Source organism: Schistocerca nitens, chromosome 1 (genome assembly GCF_023898315.1).
Source record: "Schistocerca nitens isolate TAMUIC-IGC-003100 chromosome 1, iqSchNite1.1, whole genome shotgun sequence".
Classification (NCBI taxonomy): domain Eukaryota; kingdom Metazoa; phylum Arthropoda; class Insecta; order Orthoptera; family Acrididae; genus Schistocerca; species Schistocerca nitens.
The window spans coordinates 188,879,878-188,903,343 of record NC_064614.1 but is presented as its reverse complement, the minus strand read 5'-3'; the positions used below and the strand labels follow the sequence as shown (position 1 = coordinate 188,903,343).

Here is a 23,466-nt window from a genome sequence, read left to right as displayed (position 1 = left end):
CATGTCAGGGTTTTCATGGAAGGTGTTGGGTTTGCCTGACACCTTACACTCCTTGTATACAACCATTCGAGGAGGTCTTTCACCATATACTGGTGGTTTAAGAGGAGATGTGGAAAACACACATCTCCTCTTACCACATGACCGATTTCAACAAAAGCAGAACACATGCACCTTACTGTCAGGGAACAATCGCTGTGGGGCGAGAATCACCTACCCATCAGAGTTCGGTAGATATTATGTCATAAAGGATGAAATGTGTGAAAGACTGTAGCTTTATGGATGAAGTTCAAATGTATTGCTTATTTTCTACTAGCGGTATTCGTGACATATTTTGCAGACAGTATCCGTATATGCTGCTGAGTGTACCTACACAAATACGTCACTGTACGACAAGAGATATGACATGATAAACTATGAGGTACGTAAAATGCTGAGGCGTCATGCATGAAGTTGTAATACATTTATTATTTACTACGGAGACACTCTTACTGTCGACTCATCGAAAGTAAATCCCTGACACCAGGCAGCGCTTCTGTCATCTATCAGCGTACAGGAACTGTCCGGGGTCATGTTTCTTAATGTAGATACTGTACTCACAAATTTTTACATTATGCATGTTTCTTTGGAATATTGTTTCATTATATCAAAGGTGTTTTTACAAATTAATGGAAATGAATTTTTTCATTTTTTCGATATTTCGCTAAAAACACAGTTTATTTTTTTGTTTTCGTTTGTTACAGAAAGACGGCAAAATGAGTATCTTGGTACTGCCAATGTAATGCCGGGTTTGTCAGCCATGTTTGTGTGTGTGTGTGTGCCCCTTACGCTCAGGAAACAACAGCTGTTGGACTAAGAACCAACTACCTATCTTAGTTCAGGAGACATTTCATAAACACTGAGATGCGTGAAAAACTGCCGCAATGTGGATGGCTTTAAAATTTATTACTTCTTTTCTGCTAAATCTATTTGCAACATATTTCGCAGACAGTACCCACATGTCGCTGAATGCGCATACGATTTCTCACGAACGTATGAAATGAAATTTTTTCGATATTACACTATAAACTTAGTTCACTTTTTGTTTTCGTTTGTAATAGAAAATTGGCAAACTGAATAACCGGGAAATGTTGAGTTCGTTAGTCAGTATGTCATAAAAATGGGTGTACGTACATACCTACGTGTGTATGTTACACACCTCCTCCTAAAACACTAGACAGATTTCAACAAAATTCGGTATACATTGCACTTACTGTTTGGAAAAAATCGCTATGGAAGTACGATCTGCCTATTTAGCAAAGGGGTGGGGCAGATATGAAACAGCAGTGCAGCCGACGGAGCGCGAATTCCTATACTTTTATCATCCAGTATTTGAGAATGAGAACACTTAGTGACTTGCAACGAACTTTACACATAATCTCAGACTTTTACCAAACTTTTATGGTCGACAGCCCTCCCCCCCCCCCCCCCCCCACCCAAGCAATGAAAGGGAAAGGCTTATCACCCACTCTATTTTCGCTGTTCGTTCAGTACAACTGCCGTATGAAACATGACGTTTTATTTGATTACTTCTTTACTATTCACTGTATTCTCGAGAAATTTTGCAGGCAGTGTTCACATATACCACTAAATGTACCACCAAAATTATATCATTGTACGACAAATAATTCAGGAGATACGCCGTCATATACCGAGGTGCATGAAAAACTACCACATCAAGATGACATTTCAATTTATTATTTCCTTACTACTAACTCTATTCACAAGAGATTTAACATATAGCCGGCACGTATATCACTGGATGTACCTGGAAAATTATGTCATTGTACAGCTCATTGTTCTGGAGATACAACGTCATAAACATATAGCTGCTTGCAAATTAAACTGCACGGTGAAATTCGCTAGAGATACAGAAGAGGCGAGGTGCAGATGGGCAAAGAGAAGGAGGAGATAGACAGAAAAAGAGAGAGAGAGAGGCAAGAGGAGGTCGAGAGAGAGTCGATGGGGCTGAGGACTTGGACAGGAGGACAGGAGAGCTTCTGTGAAGTTTGGAAAGTAGAAGACGAGGTATTAGCGGAAGTAAAGCTGTGAGGACGGGGCGTGAGTCGTGCTTGGGGAGCTCAGATGGTAGAGCACTTGCCCGCGAAAGGCAAAGGTCCTGAGTTCGAGTCTCGGTCCGGCATACACTTTTAATCAGCCAGGAAGTTTCAAATGCCAGGATGTTTCTTTGAAAGGGCACGGCGGCTTCCCTAATCCGAGTCCGTGAACCGTCTCTAATGACCTCGTTGTCAATGGGTGGTTAAACACCGGTCTCCTCTTACTCCTCCTAATCTGCTAATATCTGTGGATCAGAGTACACGGTGTAGTCTGGGTACGCCAGGTCCTCTGCTAGAGTATATACACCGAAGTGCCAAAGGAATAGGTATAGACATGCGTATTCAAATACAGAGATCTGTAAAAAGGTAGAATACGGCGCTGCGTTCGGCAATGTCTATATAAGACAAGTGTCTGACGCACTTGCCGGCCAGAGTGGCCGAGCGGTTCTAGACGCTGCAGTCTGGAACAGCGCGACGGCTACGTTCGCAGGTTCGAATCCTGCCTCGGGCATGGATGCTTGTGATGTCCTGTGGTTAGTTAGGTTTAAGTAGTTCTAAGTTCTAGGGGACTGATGACCTCAGAAGTTAAGTCCCATGTTCCTCAGAGCCATTTTTTTTCTGACGCAGTTGTTGTATCGGTACTGTTGCTACAATGGCACGTTATCAAGATTTAAGTGAGTTTGAACGTGGTGTTATACTTGGATCACAAGCTATGGGACACAGCATCTCCGAGGTAGAGATGAAATGGGGATTTTCCCGTGCGACCATTTCACGTTTCTATTGTGAATATCAGAAATTCGTTTAAACATCGAATCTCCAACATCGCTGCGGCGTGGTAAAGATCCTGCGAGAACGGGACCAACGACGACTGAAGAGAATCGTTCAACGTAACAGAAGTGCAACCCTTCTGTGAATTGCTGCTGATTTAAATGCTGGGCCGTCAACAAGTGTCGACGTGTGAACCATTCAACGAAACATCATCGTTATGAGTTTTCGGAGCCGAAGACCCACTCGTGTACCCTTGATGACTACACGACACAAAGCTTTACGCCTCGCCTTGGCCCATCAACACCGACATTGGATTGTTGATTACTGGAAACGAGTCTCGTTTCAAATTGTATATAGTGGATGGATGTGTACGGTATGCCGAATCCAAGGAGCCTGCATGTCAGCAAGGGACTGTTCAAGCTGGTGGTGGCTCTGTAATGGTGGGGGCGGGAGGGGGGTGCATTTGGATGGGACCCCTGTGATAGGTCTAGATGCGATTCTGACAGGTGACACGTACGTAAGCATCCTGTCTGATCACCTGTATCCATTCATGTCCATTGTGCGTTTCGACGGACTTGGGAAATTCCAGCAGGACAATGTGACACTCTGCTACAGAATGGCTCCAGGAGCAGTCTTCGAGCTCAGGCACTTCCGCTGGCCACCAAAATCCCCAGACATGAACATTATTGAGCATATCTGGGCTGCATTGCAACGTCCTGTTCAGGAACGTCGTGTTCCATCCCGTCGTACTCTTACGGATTTATGGACAGCCCTGCAGAATTTATGATATCAATTCAATCCAGCACTACTTCAGATATTAGTCGAATCCATGACAAGTCGAGCTGCTGCACTTCTGCGTATTTGCGGGGCCCTATTCGATATTAGGCAGTTCTACAAGTTTCTTTGACTCTTCACTGTATGTACTAACAGGAAAAACGGAATTGCCTAGGTATGTATTTTCCATACATACGGAGTCACTAAATAGGGCTTCGGCTTGGGGTTCACGATCTACAGCCTCTTGATGCTCACGAAAGAAAATGTGTGTATCACAGAATCATTGTTTTCGGAATGTGCTACGTTCTTCCACATGCCTAGATGTGTTGTTCAGCCTGAGACATGCACATCACGTACATGAAGCTAGATAGTTCATTTGCATTTCTTGGAAATCTCAGTCGTATATTTAAGGAATTATTTGAATTAGGGTGTAACGTCTAAAACTTTCACCGTGAAAAACATATTCAGTAACGATACATTTAAATCCTATACTACACACTGACATGGAAGTCGAAACCTTAGTTTCATTTCATATGGCCAGAAGTATTTTTTTATTTTACGTTTTAGCCCTACCATTTACTCCGTATAACCATATCAAGCGCTTGCCATAAGTCTGCCGTTGCTGTTTCCTCGCTATGCATCGCCGCGATGTCATAGTGCTCGCACGGGTAACTGCCCGCCGAATGCTCGAGTTAAATAACAACCAGTTTGTTTGTAGAGAGCCTCTGCAAGCTATTGCTGTTGAGCCAATGCTTCCGTGATGAATAGTAACAAAAAGACCCACATTCGCAGTTTTGTGAATGATAAACGTGTTTCCCCCAGGAGGCCTACATGCTGAACGCCTTCATGTCATCTTCTGCCATTGGTGTCACTTACATACTTTTTGGTGGGCCACGGGGACAGCACACCGCTCTACCGGCTCGTACTAGACGCTAGACTCTCTACCTCTCTTAGAAGTAGCTCCTGAACTGGTCTCACAATGCTGAGCGCAACCCTTTCTAGTCTTCCCGCCAAGGAAAATCCACTGGCAATGTCAGGAAGTGGACCCACGTCCTCTGCAAGGCAGTGAGCCCAGCTGAACGCTCAGCCACGCGTACATTCTAAGAAAATGAAGCACCAAGCACGCTTCATGACTCACTGCTGCAGGCGTAACGTTACATTAAAGAACTTATCTCCAATCGTTTGTTATATCTAAAAACTAAAATATTCCGTAAGTGCTAATGGTCCTCTGAGAAGCACAACAGATACTCTAGTAAGTGCGAGGACTTTGTAGTGATGCGATAAAAAAATAAACTGACATACAAGCCACATACCGCGAAAGAGTGCAAAAGCTAGTTTGGTTGATGCCCATAATATTTGTGGATTGCGAATCACTTCGGTTTACTGATATCGTGTCTAGTTTCACACACGGCGTGGGCTACTTGTTCACTAAAATTGCAGCACAAATGTATATCTATGGTTCTGCATGTGTGTTCTGTGACCATTTTTAAGAGATGAAATGGCCCGTGCCTATTGGGAATCGCTAGTTCGTTGCTCCAGAGACCTACAGTGAAATGTCATAAGGAGTCAGTTTCTTCATACAAACGCTATACAATCCAAGATAAGCAATGATCTCTCGTATGCCGACTTGTCTTTGTATTGATAAACAAACAATCCACAATTGGTTCCATTTGTGGTTTATATATCATTCTGGAAAGTTGTTCACGTACGAGTAGATCATGGAAGTTGTTAACGCTGCACTATGTCGACGGTATCTGCAGTTTGATAACTATAAGATCTGAAGTCGTTTTTTATATCTAAAAATTTAAAGTAGAAGGTATGATTGAATTGTTCTCTGGTTAGAACTCAGCTAAGCTTTTCCCATGTCTTTAGGTGAACTCGAAACTTCTTCTTCCGATTATGTGTGTAAAGTCGTGGGTATTCACAAATAAAATTCGCAGTGAATTATATACAGTTCCAAGACGCTGCTTCGTGAGAAACAGTCTACTAACGCAGTTCGCGGCAGAACTATATGACAGATATCCGACTTTTTGGAAACTAGTCAATGGAGAACTTCGAATAAATGTTAATATCTAAGCCAATTATCGGGTCACCGTGTCAGTGATAACATAGATCTGCCAGTAATATATTTGCATGAAGATGTACTTGAGTCTGTTACACGACACAATTTCGTAATGAAACTTCGGTAACTACTTAAACTAATGGACTAACGGTCTCATCAGTGTGCAGGTCACGTAATATAGACTAGCCAGTTACATCTTTGACAACATTTCCGGCTCCTTTTATCTATATTAGGGACTTTAATGTTCACCATATATCACTGATACATGATGGAAATTAAGAGAAATTGGCTATATGGAGTTAAGGGCAGTATATATACCTCAGTTTTGATTCTCCAGAGACCAACAAATTCCAAAACAGTCAAATGATACACCATCAACAATGCTGATCATTTCCACAGACGATGAGAATGTCTCCTTGGACCAATCAAGAACGGATTTAAATAGTTTTAAAAACAGTCAACGTCTCCCAACAATTGTCGTCGGACCCAGAATTCCAGAACTAAAATCAATTTATAAAGTCTGTTAGAGCTCCAAGAAAACCAGCTGGGTGAAGTATAGTAAGCAATTAGACAATAATCAGCGATATAAATCCACCAAGGAAGAGAATTACAAGAGATCTGTCGGAATAAGATTAATGAAGATAAGCAAAACTTCCCATGTTGATTTAAAAATGCTGTTGTCCCTTGCTGACACAAATATGCCTCTGAAACAAGAGAAATAATCATAGTAGTACCAAACAGAGACTGAAAGAAGACACGGAAGCAACTAACATTCACAATCAGTTTACATTTCGCACTTCAGCAGAACACACGGTTGCTGTTAAGACAAACTGGGACTACATAGACCAGTTGACAATGAGAATAAAAAATAGTCTTAAGCGACGCCTTACATCAAATAAGGAGCACAGAAAGTCGCAGAAAATCAGTCACCAGAAGACAGATAAAGAAAAGAGATAAATATAGCTCTGTCAGTAAACTCCAATATAATGCCACCCACGCCAACCCTTGTTGTCAACAACGGATACATGAAGCTTTCATGAAGCTGAAAATAGGTGACATATCAGGATTGGATGAAGTATTTCTAGATTGAACATATTAGGATTCCTGCAAGAACGTGGCTGAGGACAATCTTCAGTGACAGTGCAGAGCCGGTGACCTCCAGAATTCAAGGGGGCCTCTGACACAGGAGCCTTTAAATGGGGAAAACCAGCAGATGGCGCTACAGGTCCGTAGCATTACTCAACATCTCCTGTATCACTTACTGATTAACAGAATTCAGGAAATAACGAACAGACTGCTGAATGTCAAGCAGGTTTCCGAAATGAGCCAAGCTATTACGTACAGGTACTGGCACTGATAACTTACATTGAGGATAACAGAAAAACCTGAAAACGTCAGGTTTTAGCAATTTGTGTATTGCGTATGGTATCGTAATGGCTAGACGAAACCTTAGAAAACTAAACTGGTGCGTACGAAGCAAAGAATTTACCACTGTCGTGAGGGAAGTCGTTCTTAAAGTCATCATCAGGTTTATCTAAAATGAGGAATCTCAAAGTCATGCATTATTGCAACACGAATAATACGGCTGATAATTCGCGTATGCAGATCATAATGAAGTTAGTTGAGTCTGGAGTACGTAAGTAATAACCAACCACAGACAAATTCTACCATTTATCTGGGGCAGTCCTATTTTTAAAATTAATATCCACAACACGTTTCGAGGGTTTATACCATTGTCTTCAGACGGATACAGTCAACACAGGAGTAAACACCAAAAAACATACAAGATAAAGCATCTTACTGAGGATGACAGAGTAAACCCTCCGAAAAAATCGAGTGTTAACTCAAAAACGTAATTGATGCAAATAACTGTTAAAAATTGCATTTTATCGTCAGTAGTCCAACTTGCGAATCAGGCGAAAGGGAACAGTAATGTACAAAAAACTAGACTGAATGGAAGTGCAAAATGGTAAGCGGGAAAGGCTAGAAGACAAATAGGGAAGTTTGGAAGCATTTCTCGCTAGGGGAAACATAGATATCACTTACAGGAAAATTAAAGAGGTCTTCGGAGAAAAGAGAATCAGCTGTATGAATATCAAGAGCTCAGATGGAAAACTGGTCCTCAACAAAGAAGCAAAAGAGCCTGTACAAGGAAGACGAAGGCTATATTGTAGAAATGGAAGAGGCAGTAGATGAAGATGAGGTGGGAGATGAGGTGGGAGACATGATACTGCAAGAAGAATTTGATAGAACACTGAAATATCTAAGACGAAATAAGGCCCCTGAAGTAGACGATATTCCATCAGAATAATTGATAGCCTTGGGGAGATCCAGCCATCTGGAGCTCAAGATTTATGAGACAGGCTAAATATGCTCAGACTTCAAGAAAAATGTAATAATTCCAATTCCAAAGAAAGTAGATGCTGACAGATGTGAATGTTACCGAACTATCAGTTTAATAAATCATGGTTGCAAAATACTAACACGAATTCCTTATGGAATAATGGAAAAAATGATAGAAGCCGACCTTGGTGAAGGTCAGTTTCGATTCCGGAGAAAAGTAGGAACACGAGAGGCAATACTGACCCTACGACGTATCTTAGAAGGTAGCTTAAGGAAACGCAAACCTACGTTTATAGCATTTGTAGACTTTGAGAAACCTTTCAACAAAGTTGGCTGGAACGCCGCTACGGTCGCAGGTTCGAATCCTGCCTCGGGCATGGATGTGTGTGATGTCCTTAGGTTAGTTAGGTTTAATTAGTTCTAAGTTCGAGGCGACTGATGACCTCAGAAGTTAAATCGCATAGTGCTCAGAGCCATTTGAACCATTTGAAACAGAGTAGTAGCCTATATACTATGTTATTCAATCCGTAACCTGACCAAGCAGTAAAGGATACCAAACAAAAATTTCGATTAGGAATTGAAGTCCAGGGAGAAGAAATAAGAACTTTGAGGTCTGCCGATAACATTGTCATTCTGTCAAAGACAGCAAAGGACTCGGAAGAGCAGTTGAACGGAATGGACAGTGTCATGGAAGGAGGACATAAGATGAACAATAACTGAAGCAAAACAGAGATAATGGAATGTAGTCGTACTGAATCAGGTGTGGCTGAGGGAAGTAGGTTAGGAAACGATACACTCAGAGTAGTAGATGAGTTTTGCTGTTTGGGCAGCAAAATAACTGAAGATGGCCGAATTAGAGCAGATATAAAATGTAGACTGCCCACAGCAAGAAAAGCGTTTATGAACAAGAGAAATGTGTTAACACAGAATAAGAATAGCGATGTATGGAAGTGACACATAGACGATAAACAGTTTCGATAAGAGAAGAATAGAAGCTTTTGAAATGTAGTGCTAAAGAAAAATGCAGAAGGTTAAATGGGTTCAGCAAGCAACTGTTGGGGAGGTACTAAATAGTAAGGTGTTCCATTCAGTACTGGGGGGAGAGAAATTTGTGGCACAACCTCACTAGAAGAAGAGATCGGTTGACAGAACACGTTGTGAGACATCAAGGGATCACCAATTTAGTGCTGGAAGGAAATGTAGGGGGTAAAAATTGTAAAGCGACACCAAGAGATGAAAGCAATAAGCAGATTCAGAAGGATATAAGCTGCAGTAATTATTCGGAGATATTGATGCTTGCACAGGATAGGGTAGCATCGTCAGATGCATCAAACCAGTCTTCGGACCGAGGACCACAACAACACCAGTCCTGTATGGCTGAAGTAACGGAACGAAGGACTGACCTGCGCTAGCGACGGCCAGCAGGCAGAGCGCTGGGAGACCGAACAGGGCCCGCATGCTGCGGCGATCCTCGCTTCGCTGTAGGGTGGGTAGCGTCTGGTTGCGCGGGCACGCTGCGGCGGTTGTGTAAGCGCGCTGCCCGCTGCGGCGCTCTTATAGCAGACGCCTCCACCCGAGAGCGCCGTCATGTGACGTCACCAGGGTGGGATTACCACCACGGGAGCGTCTCTACGCAGTCTCCATGACGCGTCATAATGACAACGTACTGACACCTCCTAATACCACGTCTGCACATAGGTCACCCTTCAGCACGTATCATATTGGTTAGTCGTGATCGGTGGGAAACAACGAGTCCGTGAAGCAACATGACAGTTATAGGAGCTCCCGGAACCACTCAAAACATAATACAGTACGTGAGAGCAAGGTGTTACGTAGTGAAGGAGACATCGGAAGCTGAATTGCTTTACCCGTGTATGTAGCGGAGGTGGTCTGAACATGCACTCGAATCCTTGCAAACGACGAAATTCACATCATTCTGGTGTTCAATCTCTGGAAGTCTATGGCTGCAGCAATGTCTTACTTCAAATACTATCACTCTCCAAAGTCTCTTGGAATGAGAGTGCGTGCCAGTGTTGATGAGGACATTAAGCTGGTGGCTTCTTTGGCGCCATTCGAGAGAAGTAGACAATACGTTTATTGTTCGCTGGCATATTTTCCAACAACTATAAAAGTTCCTAGAAGGTATGAACACATTGCGCGAGGTGTACGAGAAAGGGGTGAGGTAGAGGCTTTGTCTAGCAAAGTAATTATCCATCGCAAGCAAGGCTACTCAATGACAGTGACTTCCATCTGAAAACCATCAAGTTGCAGTGATAGTTGAGAAAGAAATTTTCGTCTTTGGAATGTGGCTAGTGACGTGAGCAGAGGTGGCGACGTATAGTTCCTATAGAATCGTCTGTGTAACAGTCTTATGGATTAAAATCCATAGCCGTTAGGCATTTTGTGGTGCAGAGACGTAAGAGGTAGTGCCGATTAGTCTTTCATGTCCTGGACTCTGACATGGTCGTTTATGATGGAATTCTTATGTGCCGCCCTAAAATATTTCTCAGCCAAAACTACTGCATTTTCATCATAATTTGTAATGAAAAGTAGCTCTAGGCATGCTGTGGTAGATCTAATTATTTCGGCCCCCTTCTTCGGAAGGGAATCCGTAGTTCCTAACGGCAGGATCATCGAAATTCGTATGATGCCAAAAAATATTTTACCTACAGTTTCTCGAACTCTGAAACGTGTACTGAAATATGGGTCTTACTACATACAGTATACTTGGTTTTGTTTCCGCATATACCTGTTCACGCTTTTTGTCTACTTACAAAATAAATGTAGACGTTACTTGCCCATGACTCAAGATCATAATCTGTACGAGTGCAGTCTTTTATATTGTTCAAATGTTCAAATGTGTGTGAATTTCTAAGGGACCAAACTGCTGAGGTCATAGGTCCATAGACTTGCACACTATTTAAACTAACTTATACTAAGAACAGCACACACACCAATGCCCCAGGGAGGACTCGAACCTCCGGCGGGAGGGGCCGTGCAGTCCGTGACATGGTGCCTCTAACCGCGCGGCCACTCCGCGGCAGTCTTTGATACTGATTTAAAGTTAGTCAATATGAAGATCAAGGGACCATCACAAACGGACCCACAGTGTACTGATTGTGGTCGTTCAGAGAAGGCAACAAACTCTTTTCTTTTTTCAACTTTCCCTAAAATGTATTCCACAAGAACAATATCCGGGCTTATTTTGTCTAGTATATTAAAGTCTTATTGTCCTCTCAGTACATACCAATCTCCGCTGGTCTCTGCATAGTATTCACGTATGTGATACAGTCCTTTACATCAAAATCTAACAGACATCATTACTAATGATCCGTGAATTAAGATAGAAGTGGCTTCTATATTGACAAAGATCGTACGACACAGCTTTCGAGCCCCTTATTTTAGTTAGTAATTCACAAAAATTTCTATACATTATTGTACTGTGTTAATCTAAAAAGTCAACAATTATTTATATAGATGTTAATATTATGTGCTCAAATATCTCGTTTATCAATAACATGTTTACACATTCTTCAAATTTAAGGATGGTATTTTCGCAGCTCTGTGTCAAGATCTATTAGAAAGGATCACGTGTTAGCTTATTTCTCCGAAAGAAGGGTTTGGTTTCAAAATACATGGAAGTTAATGAAGTTACATCCGGCTCCTGTGGATTTATCATTCAGCTGATAATGATTTCAGACGTCCTGAAACGCATCATTTGTTGGACCAAAACACCACAAAAAACAGAAGCAGTAGATCTCTTATAAATGGAATAAAGAAGAAATTATCCTCGCAGTTTAATCGTGTCTAGTGCTTTCTGGAATACAACACGAAATGCTTTATTTCTTTGTCAATGAGAAATTTTCAACGTAATTCTAAGAGTTATCCCATACGAAAGAAACAGCTGCGAATGTCCAAATATGTAAGCCTTGAGGCAGCAAAAAGGTTGATGAAAAACTATATTACGAGCATACCTGCTTATAGGTTCAAAACGTGGGCGCAGGGGAAGACAGTAATGAAACAATTTAAAGCATTTGGAACGTTTTTGTTACTGGAGAGTGTTGGAGAACTGATGGATTAGTCGAACAACGAATGAAAACCTCTTGCAAACAGCCAGAGGACAAGGAAGTCATTGACAAATAAGGTAAAGAATAGGAGAGATGGAACTAGTACGACATAAGTTGCTTCTATAAACTGTAGTTGAAAGGATGATGAATGAAAGAATCACAGTCGAAGTACTAGATATGAGTACGTAAGAAACATCGTTGTAGATGTACGACGTGACAGTTATACTGAAATGAAGAAGATGGCTTACAAGCGAGAGTAGTGGAGATCTACAGTAAATAAACCGCTGCGCTTCCTCGCTCTGCCGACCTTTAAACGTGCTTACCCAACCAGTTATATCGGAGTTCAGCAATGTAACGTGTAACTCGAATCAAGGTGCAAATCGCTTACACAAAGTATTGTCTGGGGTTTAAGTTGCATCACGCGCCGGAAAAAACTGCGACAGACCTAGAATCGAACCCGAAACATTTTTCATTTCTCTAGAACTTATTGAAGAAGCCACCAATGCAAGAAACCTTTCTATAAACTCAAAAACTGTATACGCCCTCTTTAAAACATTTTGTCAGTTAAGGTGAAAGAAATATGTGGTTCAGTTTTTCCTCTCTTTTTCCTTCCCTCATTCATGAGCGAATCGGCTTTTCTCATAGATTACACTCACTTTCAGTGACATGTCAGTAACATAGAATAGTGTGCAATATAAGAACACGTACGTATTGTCTATTAGCGACATTCTAAGACAATGACATCATTGCACAGGCATCAATTTTCTTCGGTGTTGCGACAGATTTCGTCAGACTCTGAAAGCAGACTGAGCTTACTTGAGTCAATATCTAACAGACTGTGGAGAAAATAAACTCTTAAATCTTTCCTTACGAGCTCTCTTATTTTATTACTATTATCATTACTCCTTATGTAGTGTGTCGTCAATAAAATATTTTCGCATTCCGAGGTGAAAGTTGGTAACTGAAATTTATGTAAAGATCTCGCCGCAACGCAAAACACATTTGTTTTAATGATTAGCACCCCAACTCGCTTATCATATAAACGATACTCTCTCCTCTATTCCTTCTTTGGATTTCTCCGATGTCCTCCGTAAACTCTATCTGGTAACTATCACAAACCGCACCTTGATTCTCCAGCAGAGGATGGACAAGCGTAGTTAGCCAGTCTCTTGCATCTTCTAATTGTTCTGCCAATAAATTTTTTTTGTTTTGCCTTACCCACAACATTATCTGTTCGACCGTTCCAAATTGAGTTGTTTACACGGATAATTCCTGGGTATTTCGTTGAATTGACAGGCTTTAGATATGTGTAACCGAAATTTACCGGATTTGTTTTACACTCCTGGAAATGGAAAAAAGAACACATTGACACCGGTGTGTCAGACCCACCATACTTGCTCCGGACACTGCGAGAGGGCTGTACAAGCAATGATCACACGCACGGCACAGCGGACACACCAGGAACCGCGGTGTTGGCCGTCGAATGGCGCTAGCTGCGCAGCATTTGTGCACCGCCGCCGTCAGTATCAGCCAGTTTGCCGTGGCATACGGAGCTCCATCGCAGTCTTTAACACTGGTAGCATGCCGCGACAGCGTGGACGTGAACCGTATGTGCAGTTGACGGACTTTGAGCGAGGGCGTATAGTGGGCATGCGGGAGGCCGGGTGGACGTACCGCCGAATTGCTCAACACGTGGGGCGTGAGGTCTCCACAGTACATCGATGTTGTCGCCAGTGGTCGGCGGAAGGTGCACGTGCCCGTCGACCTGGGACCGGACCGCAGCGACGCACGGATGCACGCCAAGACCGTAGGATCCTACGCAGTGCCGTAGGGGACCGCACCGCCACTTCCCAGCAAATTAGGGACACTGTTGCTCCTGGGGTATCGGCGAGGACCATTCGCAACCGTCTCCGTAAAGCTGGGCTACGTTCCCGCACACCGTTAGGCCGTCTTCCGCTCACACCCCAACATCGTGCAGCCCGCCTCCAGTGGTGTCGCGACAGGCGTGAATGGAGGGACGAATGGAGACGTGTCGTCTTCAGCGATGAGAGTCGCTTCTGCCTTGGTGCCAATGATGGTCGTATGCGTGTTTGGCGCCGTGCAGGTGAGCGCCACAATCAGGACTGCATACGACCGAGGCACACAGGGCCAACACCCGGCATCATGGTGTGGGGAGCGATCTCCTACACTGGCCGTACACCACTGGTGATCGTCGAGGGGACACTGAATAGTGCACGGTACATCCAAACCGTCATCGAACCCATCGTTCTACCGTTCCTAGACCAGCAAGGGAACTTGCTGTTCCAACAGGACAATGCACGTCCGCATGTATCCCGTGCCACCCAACGTGCTCTAGAAGGTGTAAGTCAACTACCCTGACCAGCAAGATCTCCGGATCTGTCCCCCATTGAGCATGTTTGGGACTGGATGAAGCGTCGTCTCACGCGGTCTGCACGTCCAGCACGAACGCTGGTCCAACTGAGGCGCCTGGTGGAAATGGCATGGCAAGCCGTTCCACAGAACTACATCCAGCATCTCTACGATCGTCTCCATGGAAGAATAGCAGCCTGCATTGCTGCGAAAGGTGGATATACACTGTACTAGTGCCGACATTGTGCATGCTCTGTTGCCTGTGTCTATGTGCCTGTGGTTCTGTCAGTGTGATCATGTGATGTATCTGACCCCAGGAATGTGTCAATAAAGTTTCCCCTTCCTGGGACAATGAATTCACGGTGTTCTTATTTCAATTTCCAGGAGTGTAGTACTCACGTGGCTGACCTAACAATTTTCCTTATTTAGAGTCAATTTACACTTTTCGCACCATACAGATATCGTGTGTAAGTTATTTTCCAATTGGTTTTGATCTTATGATGACTTTATCAGGTGGTAAATGACAGCGTTAATTATCTGCAAACAATCTAAGAGAGTTGCTCAGATTGTCTCCGAAATCGTTTATAAAGATTAGAAAAAGCAGACTTTCCGTCAACTACTAGGTACAATAACGTTTCTGACAGTAAATCAAGCATCCAGTCGCACAACTAAGACGATAATCCGAAGGGGCGCAATTTGATTAGATATCTCTTGTAAGGAACAGTGTAAAAAGCCTTATGTAATGAAACTGAGATGCCCTGTCGATACGAATCATAACGTCGTACGAATGAAGAGTTAGTTGTGTTTCACTAGAATGACATTTTCTGAATCTGTGTTGACTATTTGTCAATAGAACGTTTCCTTCGAGGTGATTCATAATATTAGAACACAGTATGTGTTCCAAATTCCTATTGCAAATCGACGCCAGTTATATGGGTCTGCAATTCATCGGATATTTCTAATACACATAAAGTAGACGGAAACAGCAACTTAAGTAATTGCGTTAGAAGCTTCCATTTTGTTTGAGAACTCATTATTCTCATCAAACAACTCGATCTTTTTGTTGTTGACTCTCTGAGCTCCCAAGACTTTACAACGGTAGATTTAAATTTATAGATCTCAATGCATTATTATTTTCGTAGAGAAACCTTTGAGTAAGGAGTGGAAGATCTTGTGTAAACATTGTGTGTCTGCGGGGCTAGCCGATAGATATACATACAGCGCTGTTCAGTAGGAAAATAGGAGCTTTAGGGTACAATGTCCCATGCTGAACTGCCAGCAAGTTTTTTCCTACAAAAAATAAAAATCTCAGTATACACACTGGATTTCTATTGTTCATTCTGTGGAAACAAGACATCTAGTAATCTGATCCTTCTGCAAAAAGAGGAATGTTTATGCCTTGCGTCACTGTGATCCAAACGCTGTAAATAATATAATCATGACTGCAAACCCAGAAATGTTGTTCATGCTGATATTTCAGTTATGCGATTTTACGTGGTTGGAGCATGATTTAATCTCTCCATATTTTTCTTTTGCTCTCCCGCTCATACAAATAAGCAGGAAACGCTGTCAAGGCATCGAACATTGATAGAAGTAGCCTGTATTTGTTCATGGGGCAACAGAGTTCACCTTCTCGTTCACAATCCTTTGGTTTATTGCTGGGAAAGTAGATCTGTTCAAGCAGTCATTCATTATCGTAAGGTAAACTGGAATCAATGTATTATCAGTTCATCTACCTCGTTTACATAATTTTCATTCAATTCCTCATAAACTGGAACAACATTTGTAGCACGCTTGAAACAAATGTGGAAGTGGAACAGGTGTACGGATGGCAGAAGTGTGACTTTTGGTTCTAGACCTAGGTTATCTTCTCTGAACTTTTCATTTCAACCTTAATTGGCACGTGTTTGTGGTGCTTTGTAAAAACTATGCTGGTCCATTATTTCTATTTTCACAGTGCAGTCTTTAGATATTTCCATCACGTCTGTTTCACACCATTTGTGTTAATAAACATTGTAGTGAGAGCCACAACTCAAATTTTGTTTATCTATTGTTGCTACACAAGAGATAAAAGCATCTAACAGTTTCATTTCACAGGAAATCAAAGACTCATATGCGTAGGTAATCAATTCCTTGTGTTACGCTACGTGAACCACTTTCGGATTGTTGCTGCATTAGGTTACTGCCCAACAATAACATACGGTAGCTGCATATATGTTGTAAGAACTGTTTATGTGCGAGATGGGACTTGTTCAGTTGTGTTGCATGACTCCTCTGCTTACTTACAAAGTTAACAGAGTGTCCGCCAACAGGAAACAGCAGTATAAAACAACTAAAAGTCACTGCGCATCCCGCAAGCAACGCTTATGTAAGACGCAGCTAGCGCGAAAATGTGGCCCCTGTACTGAGCTCAAGTGAAGTTTATCTGAAGAGCAACAGGTGATGGTCAAACTAGCGGTAATACTTACAGCACGGAATAAAGGATATATGTGAGGTACACAAAGACTGTAATTATTGCCGTATCGATTGAAACCATTCTAGACAACTCAGTCCTTTACATTAGGAATCCACACATGGAATTGGTACAGGCGTAGGTGAGGTAGTGGGGACCAAGCATAGTGTGGGTGCCTCAATGGTCAGTGGTGGGTTGGTTCTAATGGCTCTGAGCACCATGGGACTTAACTGCTGTGGTCATCGTTCCCCTACAACTTAGAACTACTTAAACCTACCTATCCTAAGGACATCACACACATCCATGTCCGAGGCAGGATTCGAACCTGCGACCATAGTGGTCACGCGGCTCCAGACTGTAGCGCCTAGAACCGCACGGCCACTCCGGCCGGTCTCAGTGGTGGGACTGGTACTGTTGCATATACACTGACTGAAAAATAGTCACAACACCAAAATGTAATTAATTTACAGTAATGAAATTTCGGGAATACATTTCTCTAGGTACGACATATAAGTGTAAGTGTAACTTGGTCGGTCAATACAGCAATGGTTCATGCTGTTTGTGGATGACGCTCGGGTTGTCGTCGGATAGTGTCCCATATGCGCTCGATTGGAGACAGATATGGTGATTGAACAAGACCGACAAAACAACACATCTACGTTCTGCAGAGCGTATTGGGTTACAAAGCGGCGTGTGAGCGAGCGTTTTCCTGTTGAAAACCATCCCTCGGAATGCTGTTCATGAATGGCACAACCAGTCAAATTATCAGACTTATGTACAAATCTGCAGTCAGGATGAGAGAGACAACCACAAGAATGCTAACAGCTGTCATACGAAATCGCACCACAGACCAAAGTTCCAGGTGTATGTTCAGTGTATCTACCACGCAGACAGGTTGGTTGGAGGCCCTCAAGTGGCCTGCCTATAACCACTATACGGTCATCGTTGTCACCGAAGCAGAAACACCTTTCATCAGAAGACACAACAGATCTCCACCCTGTCCTCAATAGGATCTCGCTTTACACTACTGAAGTCCCAAAATGGTGGTGATTTGTGGTCAGCGGAATGCACACACACAGAGTCTTATATGGCTATGGTGTCTGTTCTTTCGGACATGTCCGAAAGCCGACCGAATGACCGAGCGGTTCTAGGCGCTACAGTCTGGAACCGCGCGACCGCTACGGTCGGAGGTTCGAATCCTGCCTCGGGCATGGATGTGTGTGATGTCCTGAGGTTAGTTAGGTTTAAGTAGTTCTAAGTTCTAGGGGACTAATGACCACAGTAGTTAAATCCCATAGTGCTCAGAGCCATTTGAACCATGTCCGAAAGAACAGACCCCATATCCATATAAGTATATAATTCTGACAATACCAGCCATGCCCTTCTTCTTCTGTGTGGATGCACGAATATTCCACGAACTCTTACGGGACTTGATAAGAATGTCTTCCACGAGTAACGAGTGTGTTGGGGTGGGGGGCACTACGAATGTAGTGCGTGGACATACAAGGTGAGAATGTGGGTCTCGTAGGAGGCGTGCGCGAGATAGTCCCTGCAGTCGCACTATCCTCTGTGCCCTCGGTGGCTCAGATGGATAGAGTGTCTGCCATGTAAGCAGGAGATCCCAGGTTCGAGTCCTGGTCGGGGCACACATTTTCACCTGTCCCCGTTGATATATATCAACTCCCGTCAGCAGCTGAAGGTATTAATTTAATTGTAATCTCGTCACAGAGAGTCTGACTTGAAGCTGTCCATGAAGAAACCGAGCTTTTGACACCGTTCCTCACAAGTGACTTCTAATCAAGCTGTGGGCCTATGGGGTATCGTCTCAGTTGTGCGACTGGATTAGTGATTTCCTCTCGGGAAGGTCGCAGTTCGTGGTAATAGACGGCAAGTCATCGAGTAAAACTGAAGTGATATCAGGTGTTCCCCAGGGAAGCGTCCTGGGACCTCTGCTGTTCCTGATCTATATAAATGACCTCGGTGACAATCTGAGCAGTTCTCTTAGGTTGCTCGCAGATGATGCTCTAATTTTCCGTCTAGTAAGGTCATCCGAAGACCAGTATCAGGTGCAAAGCGATTTAGAAAAGATTGGTGTATGGTGTGGCAGGTGGCAGTTGACGCTAAATAACGAAAAGTGTGAGGTGATCCACATGAGTTCCAAAAGAAATCCGTTGGAATTCGATTACTCGATAAATAGTACAATTCTCAAGGCTGTCAATTCAACTAAGTACCTGACTGTTAAAATTACGAACAACTTCAGTTGGAAAGACCACATAGATAATATTGTGGGGAAGGCGAGCCAAAGGTTGCGTTTCATTGGCAGGACACTTAGAAGATGCAACAAGTCCACTAAAGAGACAACATACACTACACTCGTTCGTCCTCTGTTGGAATATTGCTGCGCGGTGTGGGATTCTTACCGGGTGGGATTTACGGAGGACTTCGAAAGGGTGCAAAAAAGGGCAGCTCGTTTTGTATTATCACGTAATAGGGGAGAGAGTGTGGCAGACATGATACGCGAATTGGGATGGAAGTCATTACAGCAAAGACGTTTTTCGTCGCGGCGAGATCTATTTACGAAATTTCAGTCACCGGCTTTCTCTTCCGAATGCGAAAATATTTTGTTGAGCCCAACCTACATAGGTAGGAATGATCATCAAAATAAAATAAGAGAATTCAGAGCTCGAACAGAAAGGTTTAGGTGTTCGTTTTTCCCGCGCGCTGTTCGGGAGTGGAATGGTAGAGAGATAGTATGATTGTGGTTCGATGAACCCTCTGCCAAGCACTTAAATGTGAATTGCAGAGTAGTCATGTAGATGTAGATGTAGATGTAGATGTAGATTTGTAACAGTTAGTTGTGTCACTGCCGCATTGACAGGACGATGCGCTAGAGCCATACGCCGAACACGATGGTCTTCCCGTTCGCTAATACCTCGTTGCCGTTCGGAGCGCCGGCCGGGATGGCCGAGCGGCTCTAGGCGCTACAGTCTGGAACCGCGCGACCGATACGGTCGCAGGTTCGAATCCTGCCTTGGGCATGGATGTGTGTGATGTCCTTAGGTTAGTTAGGTTTAAGTAGTTCTAAGTTCTAGGGGACTGATGACCTCAGCACTTAAGTCCCATAGTGCTCAGAGCCATTTGAACCATTTGAACCGTTCGGAGCAACTTCTTGCAACCGTATAGTGTCGTAACCACCGCCGCCGGAGAAGGAACATCCAGCTCCTCGTAGCCTACTATAAGACCTCGATCAAACTCTGTGAGATTTTTATTAATGACTTCTTTGTCACCTTAAAGCTGATCCTGATTAACATCGACTCACCATGTTCAGTCCTGAAGGTAACTAACGTTCACGGCCGTTACAGCGTGTATTTAAAGCAAATCTGATTTGCATTTTCTTAGTGGCGCTACAGCGCCACTCTTATGCCGATGATGCGAGATTTATTTTTCCGACAGTGTGTATATAAATGATGTAGATTGTAATATGACAGCTGATTCTAAAACGTGTCAGTTTTAATGATGATATTAATTTAATAGTGAAGGATGTTGATTGCAACATAGGTAATGTATCAAATAGTGCAGTTAAAGACATATGTTCATGGCTTTGTAGAAAATAAATTGATGCTAAATCACAGTAAGTAAAACTGACATATTATAGTAAAACTACAATTACAATAAAACTGACATGTTAATTGCATAGAAATTGCATATGGTTAGTGAGTTTGAACAGTCTAAACTCCTAGGTGCTAAAATAGGTCAGCTGTCATGGAATGCCCGTTCAGAATCTTGTTCATATAGTGAAAGCTGCTATATTTACCATTAGAACAGTGTTTCCATTGGGAGGTGGTCCTCCACGGCAAATCACTCTGTTTTGCTTATTTTCTTTTGCTAATGACATACAGTACTGTATTAGTATTATATTTGGGGGTAACTCTTCCCATTCACAAAGGGTATTTTTGGATCAGAAACTGGCAGTTCGAGCAATGTGTGGTTTAAGTTGGTGAACCCCCTGTCGATACATATTTAGGAATCTGGGAATTTTGAGATGGGCTACTCAATATATCTTTTGTTTAATGTCGTTTGTTGTTATCAATATTATCTTATACCCAACAATTAGCAACTGCCACTCAGTTGATACTCGGCAGAGATCCAATTTGCATTTGGATTGCATCTCCTTGACTCTTGTCCAGTAAGGTGTGTAGATATGTACGAGTGTTGAGGGAAAGTGAAAGATTATTGTGTTATTTATCTTGGGGACGTGGCTGTTTAAGGTTGTTGATTCCGGTACAAAGTCCTTCGACAGTGCCTCGAGAGGAATGGTCAATATTCAGGATTTTGGGAGGGACAATCATCTGAAGCAAAAAGGTCTAGTAATCATGGGCTCTAAAATGCATCCCTCAAGAGCTATGAGCGTTTCTTCATCTTCTATACTGTAACCAAATCTCTTCTACTCCAGGACTGCTGATCGATGTATGACAAGTAATAATGGTCATTGTAAATACCAAGCAAGCTATAGTAGATGAAAGGCAAATCATCAGCAGCTATCTTCAACGTAGTGCTAGTTGCCCTGATTGTTTATTACCTTTATTTAAAGCATGTATTAGCGTAAATGAACTATGACTGTCAACTGTTAATACAACGTTCATACACTAATGTCCATCAACATTACAGCACCAGGATCATTAGAAAATAATAAAATTTTCCTTCCTGTGCTATACACCACTGTTATTAAATTTGTAGGTGATTTACATATGTACTGGGTGCGAAATATATTACGCACTGCTACTACCTCTGGAGCAACAATTGCTCTAACCTGCCTAGCCTTCGAGTAAGAGTCCACTAACCGTAGTGGCTGGCGACTGATGGCGTGACAGTCTCTAGGCTGAGACATCTGTGAACGTGCTGACCAAGGCAACATTCGAATACTCTCTGTATCAAGGTAGGCCACGACGGCACGGGCAACATGCGTCCTGTTGAAAGATAACGTTATAGACATCGAAGATAGGGCACAGCCACCGGTGTTGACACCCCAGAAATATAGTGGCTGGTGTGCAAATTACTGGCTAGGCCGACCAGAGATGATTGTGCTGTGTTTCCAAATGTACATGATACCATCATGCCAGATGTTGTGCCCACATGACGAAGACAGATGCAGGCTGGTTACGTTTGTCCTCAACGGAGCCTCCACATAAGAGAAAAAAAAAAAGGAAAATTGGGTTTAGCGCCACGTCGACATAGAGGTCATTAGAGATAGAGCACCAGCTCGGATTGTGTCAAGGACTGGGAAATAAATCGGTCGTCTTGCCCTTTTAAAGGAATGATTCCGGTATTTTCCTGGATTAAGGGAAATTACGGAAAACCTAAAGCTGGATGGCTGGACGCGTATTTGAACCGTTGTCCTTCCGAATGTGAGTACAGTGGGTTAACCACTGCGCCACTTCACTCGGTGAAATGAGAGTACGTCCGTCGTGATGCTATGGAAAGAACCATGAATCGTCTGGTGACATTCTTGTAGCCAGTGATGTCGATGGGTGTACTGTTGTCAGCACACCTCTCCCTGCTGCTGCATCAACGGAATTCGACACTGTTGTCTGTCTGCTGACAGTCTTTGATGGTCCAGACATTGTCGCACTGTCTGTGTAGATACTTATCTCACTGAAAAAAAGTAACAACATTTTCTGACTTAAGATTGGTGACGTGGCCACACACTCCTGTAAGGCCAAGCGAACAATATGTTGGACCTTTCGGGCGCGTGCCATATGGGATCGAACATACCCTACATGGTGTTAATTACATCCATCCTGAACCATGCAATTACATAATTGCATTACACTCGCCGGATACTGACCAGCGTGAGCAGCAATAAAATAAAACCACAAACCACTATCTCGACAGGCTACGATCCCGTGCTGACGAATTCTGACGATTTCCGACCAAGCAAACAATATTCACATGAGATTTCTAAATGAGAATACCACTACCAAGTCTTTCATTATAAAGATTGTAATGAGTGCGGATATTTCTTTTAATGACTGAGGTTGGTCACATTACATCAGCATTTACGTCATTCGCACACCAAAAATTACAGCTCTTACAAGTTGCATGTTTCTAGATTGTATAGCACCTCCAAGCACAAGTGGCAACAGCAAGTTATAAATTCTTATTTTCTCCTGGGCAGCGGATCAGGTGTTGAAGTGTCGACTGGTGGACGTAAAAGGTTAGTCTGTACCGACAGGCGTAGCGCGCGAAGTGGTACGGCCGTACAGAAGACAACAGGTCGTAAAGTTTGTAATGTTTTTGCGAGAAGACTGTTCGACGCAGAGAAAAAACGATCAACAGGAATGACATATTTATCTGCACTTGCACCCGTTACAACCTGTATACAGAATGCAGCTGGAATTACTCTCATCTACTTAGTGCATTGCACTGAAACGCTGATCATTTGTATACACAGACTTGTAGTGCAATTCGTGCCAGTATGATATTTGATGCTTGCCCTCTTCACGTTACTGTAACTTTAGAGTCCAGGCATGTAACTCG

At 43.0% G+C, this 23,466-nt stretch overlaps 1 protein-coding gene across 1 annotated transcript in view; it reads right to left on the bottom strand.

Annotated features, from left to right (window-relative positions):
- Positions 1–9,564, bottom strand: part of LOC126245198 (heterogeneous nuclear ribonucleoproteins A2/B1-like) — a 58,533-nt gene extending 48,969 nt beyond the window's left edge. Inside the window, exon 1 of the mRNA XM_049948296.1 lies at positions 9,444–9,564. Within this exon, the coding sequence (XP_049804253.1) occupies positions 9,444–9,498 (55 nt within the window). The 5' untranslated portion in view covers positions 9,499–9,564. The remainder of the gene's footprint in view (positions 1–9,443) is intronic.
- Between the last annotated feature and the right edge of the window lie 13,902 nt (positions 9,565–23,466).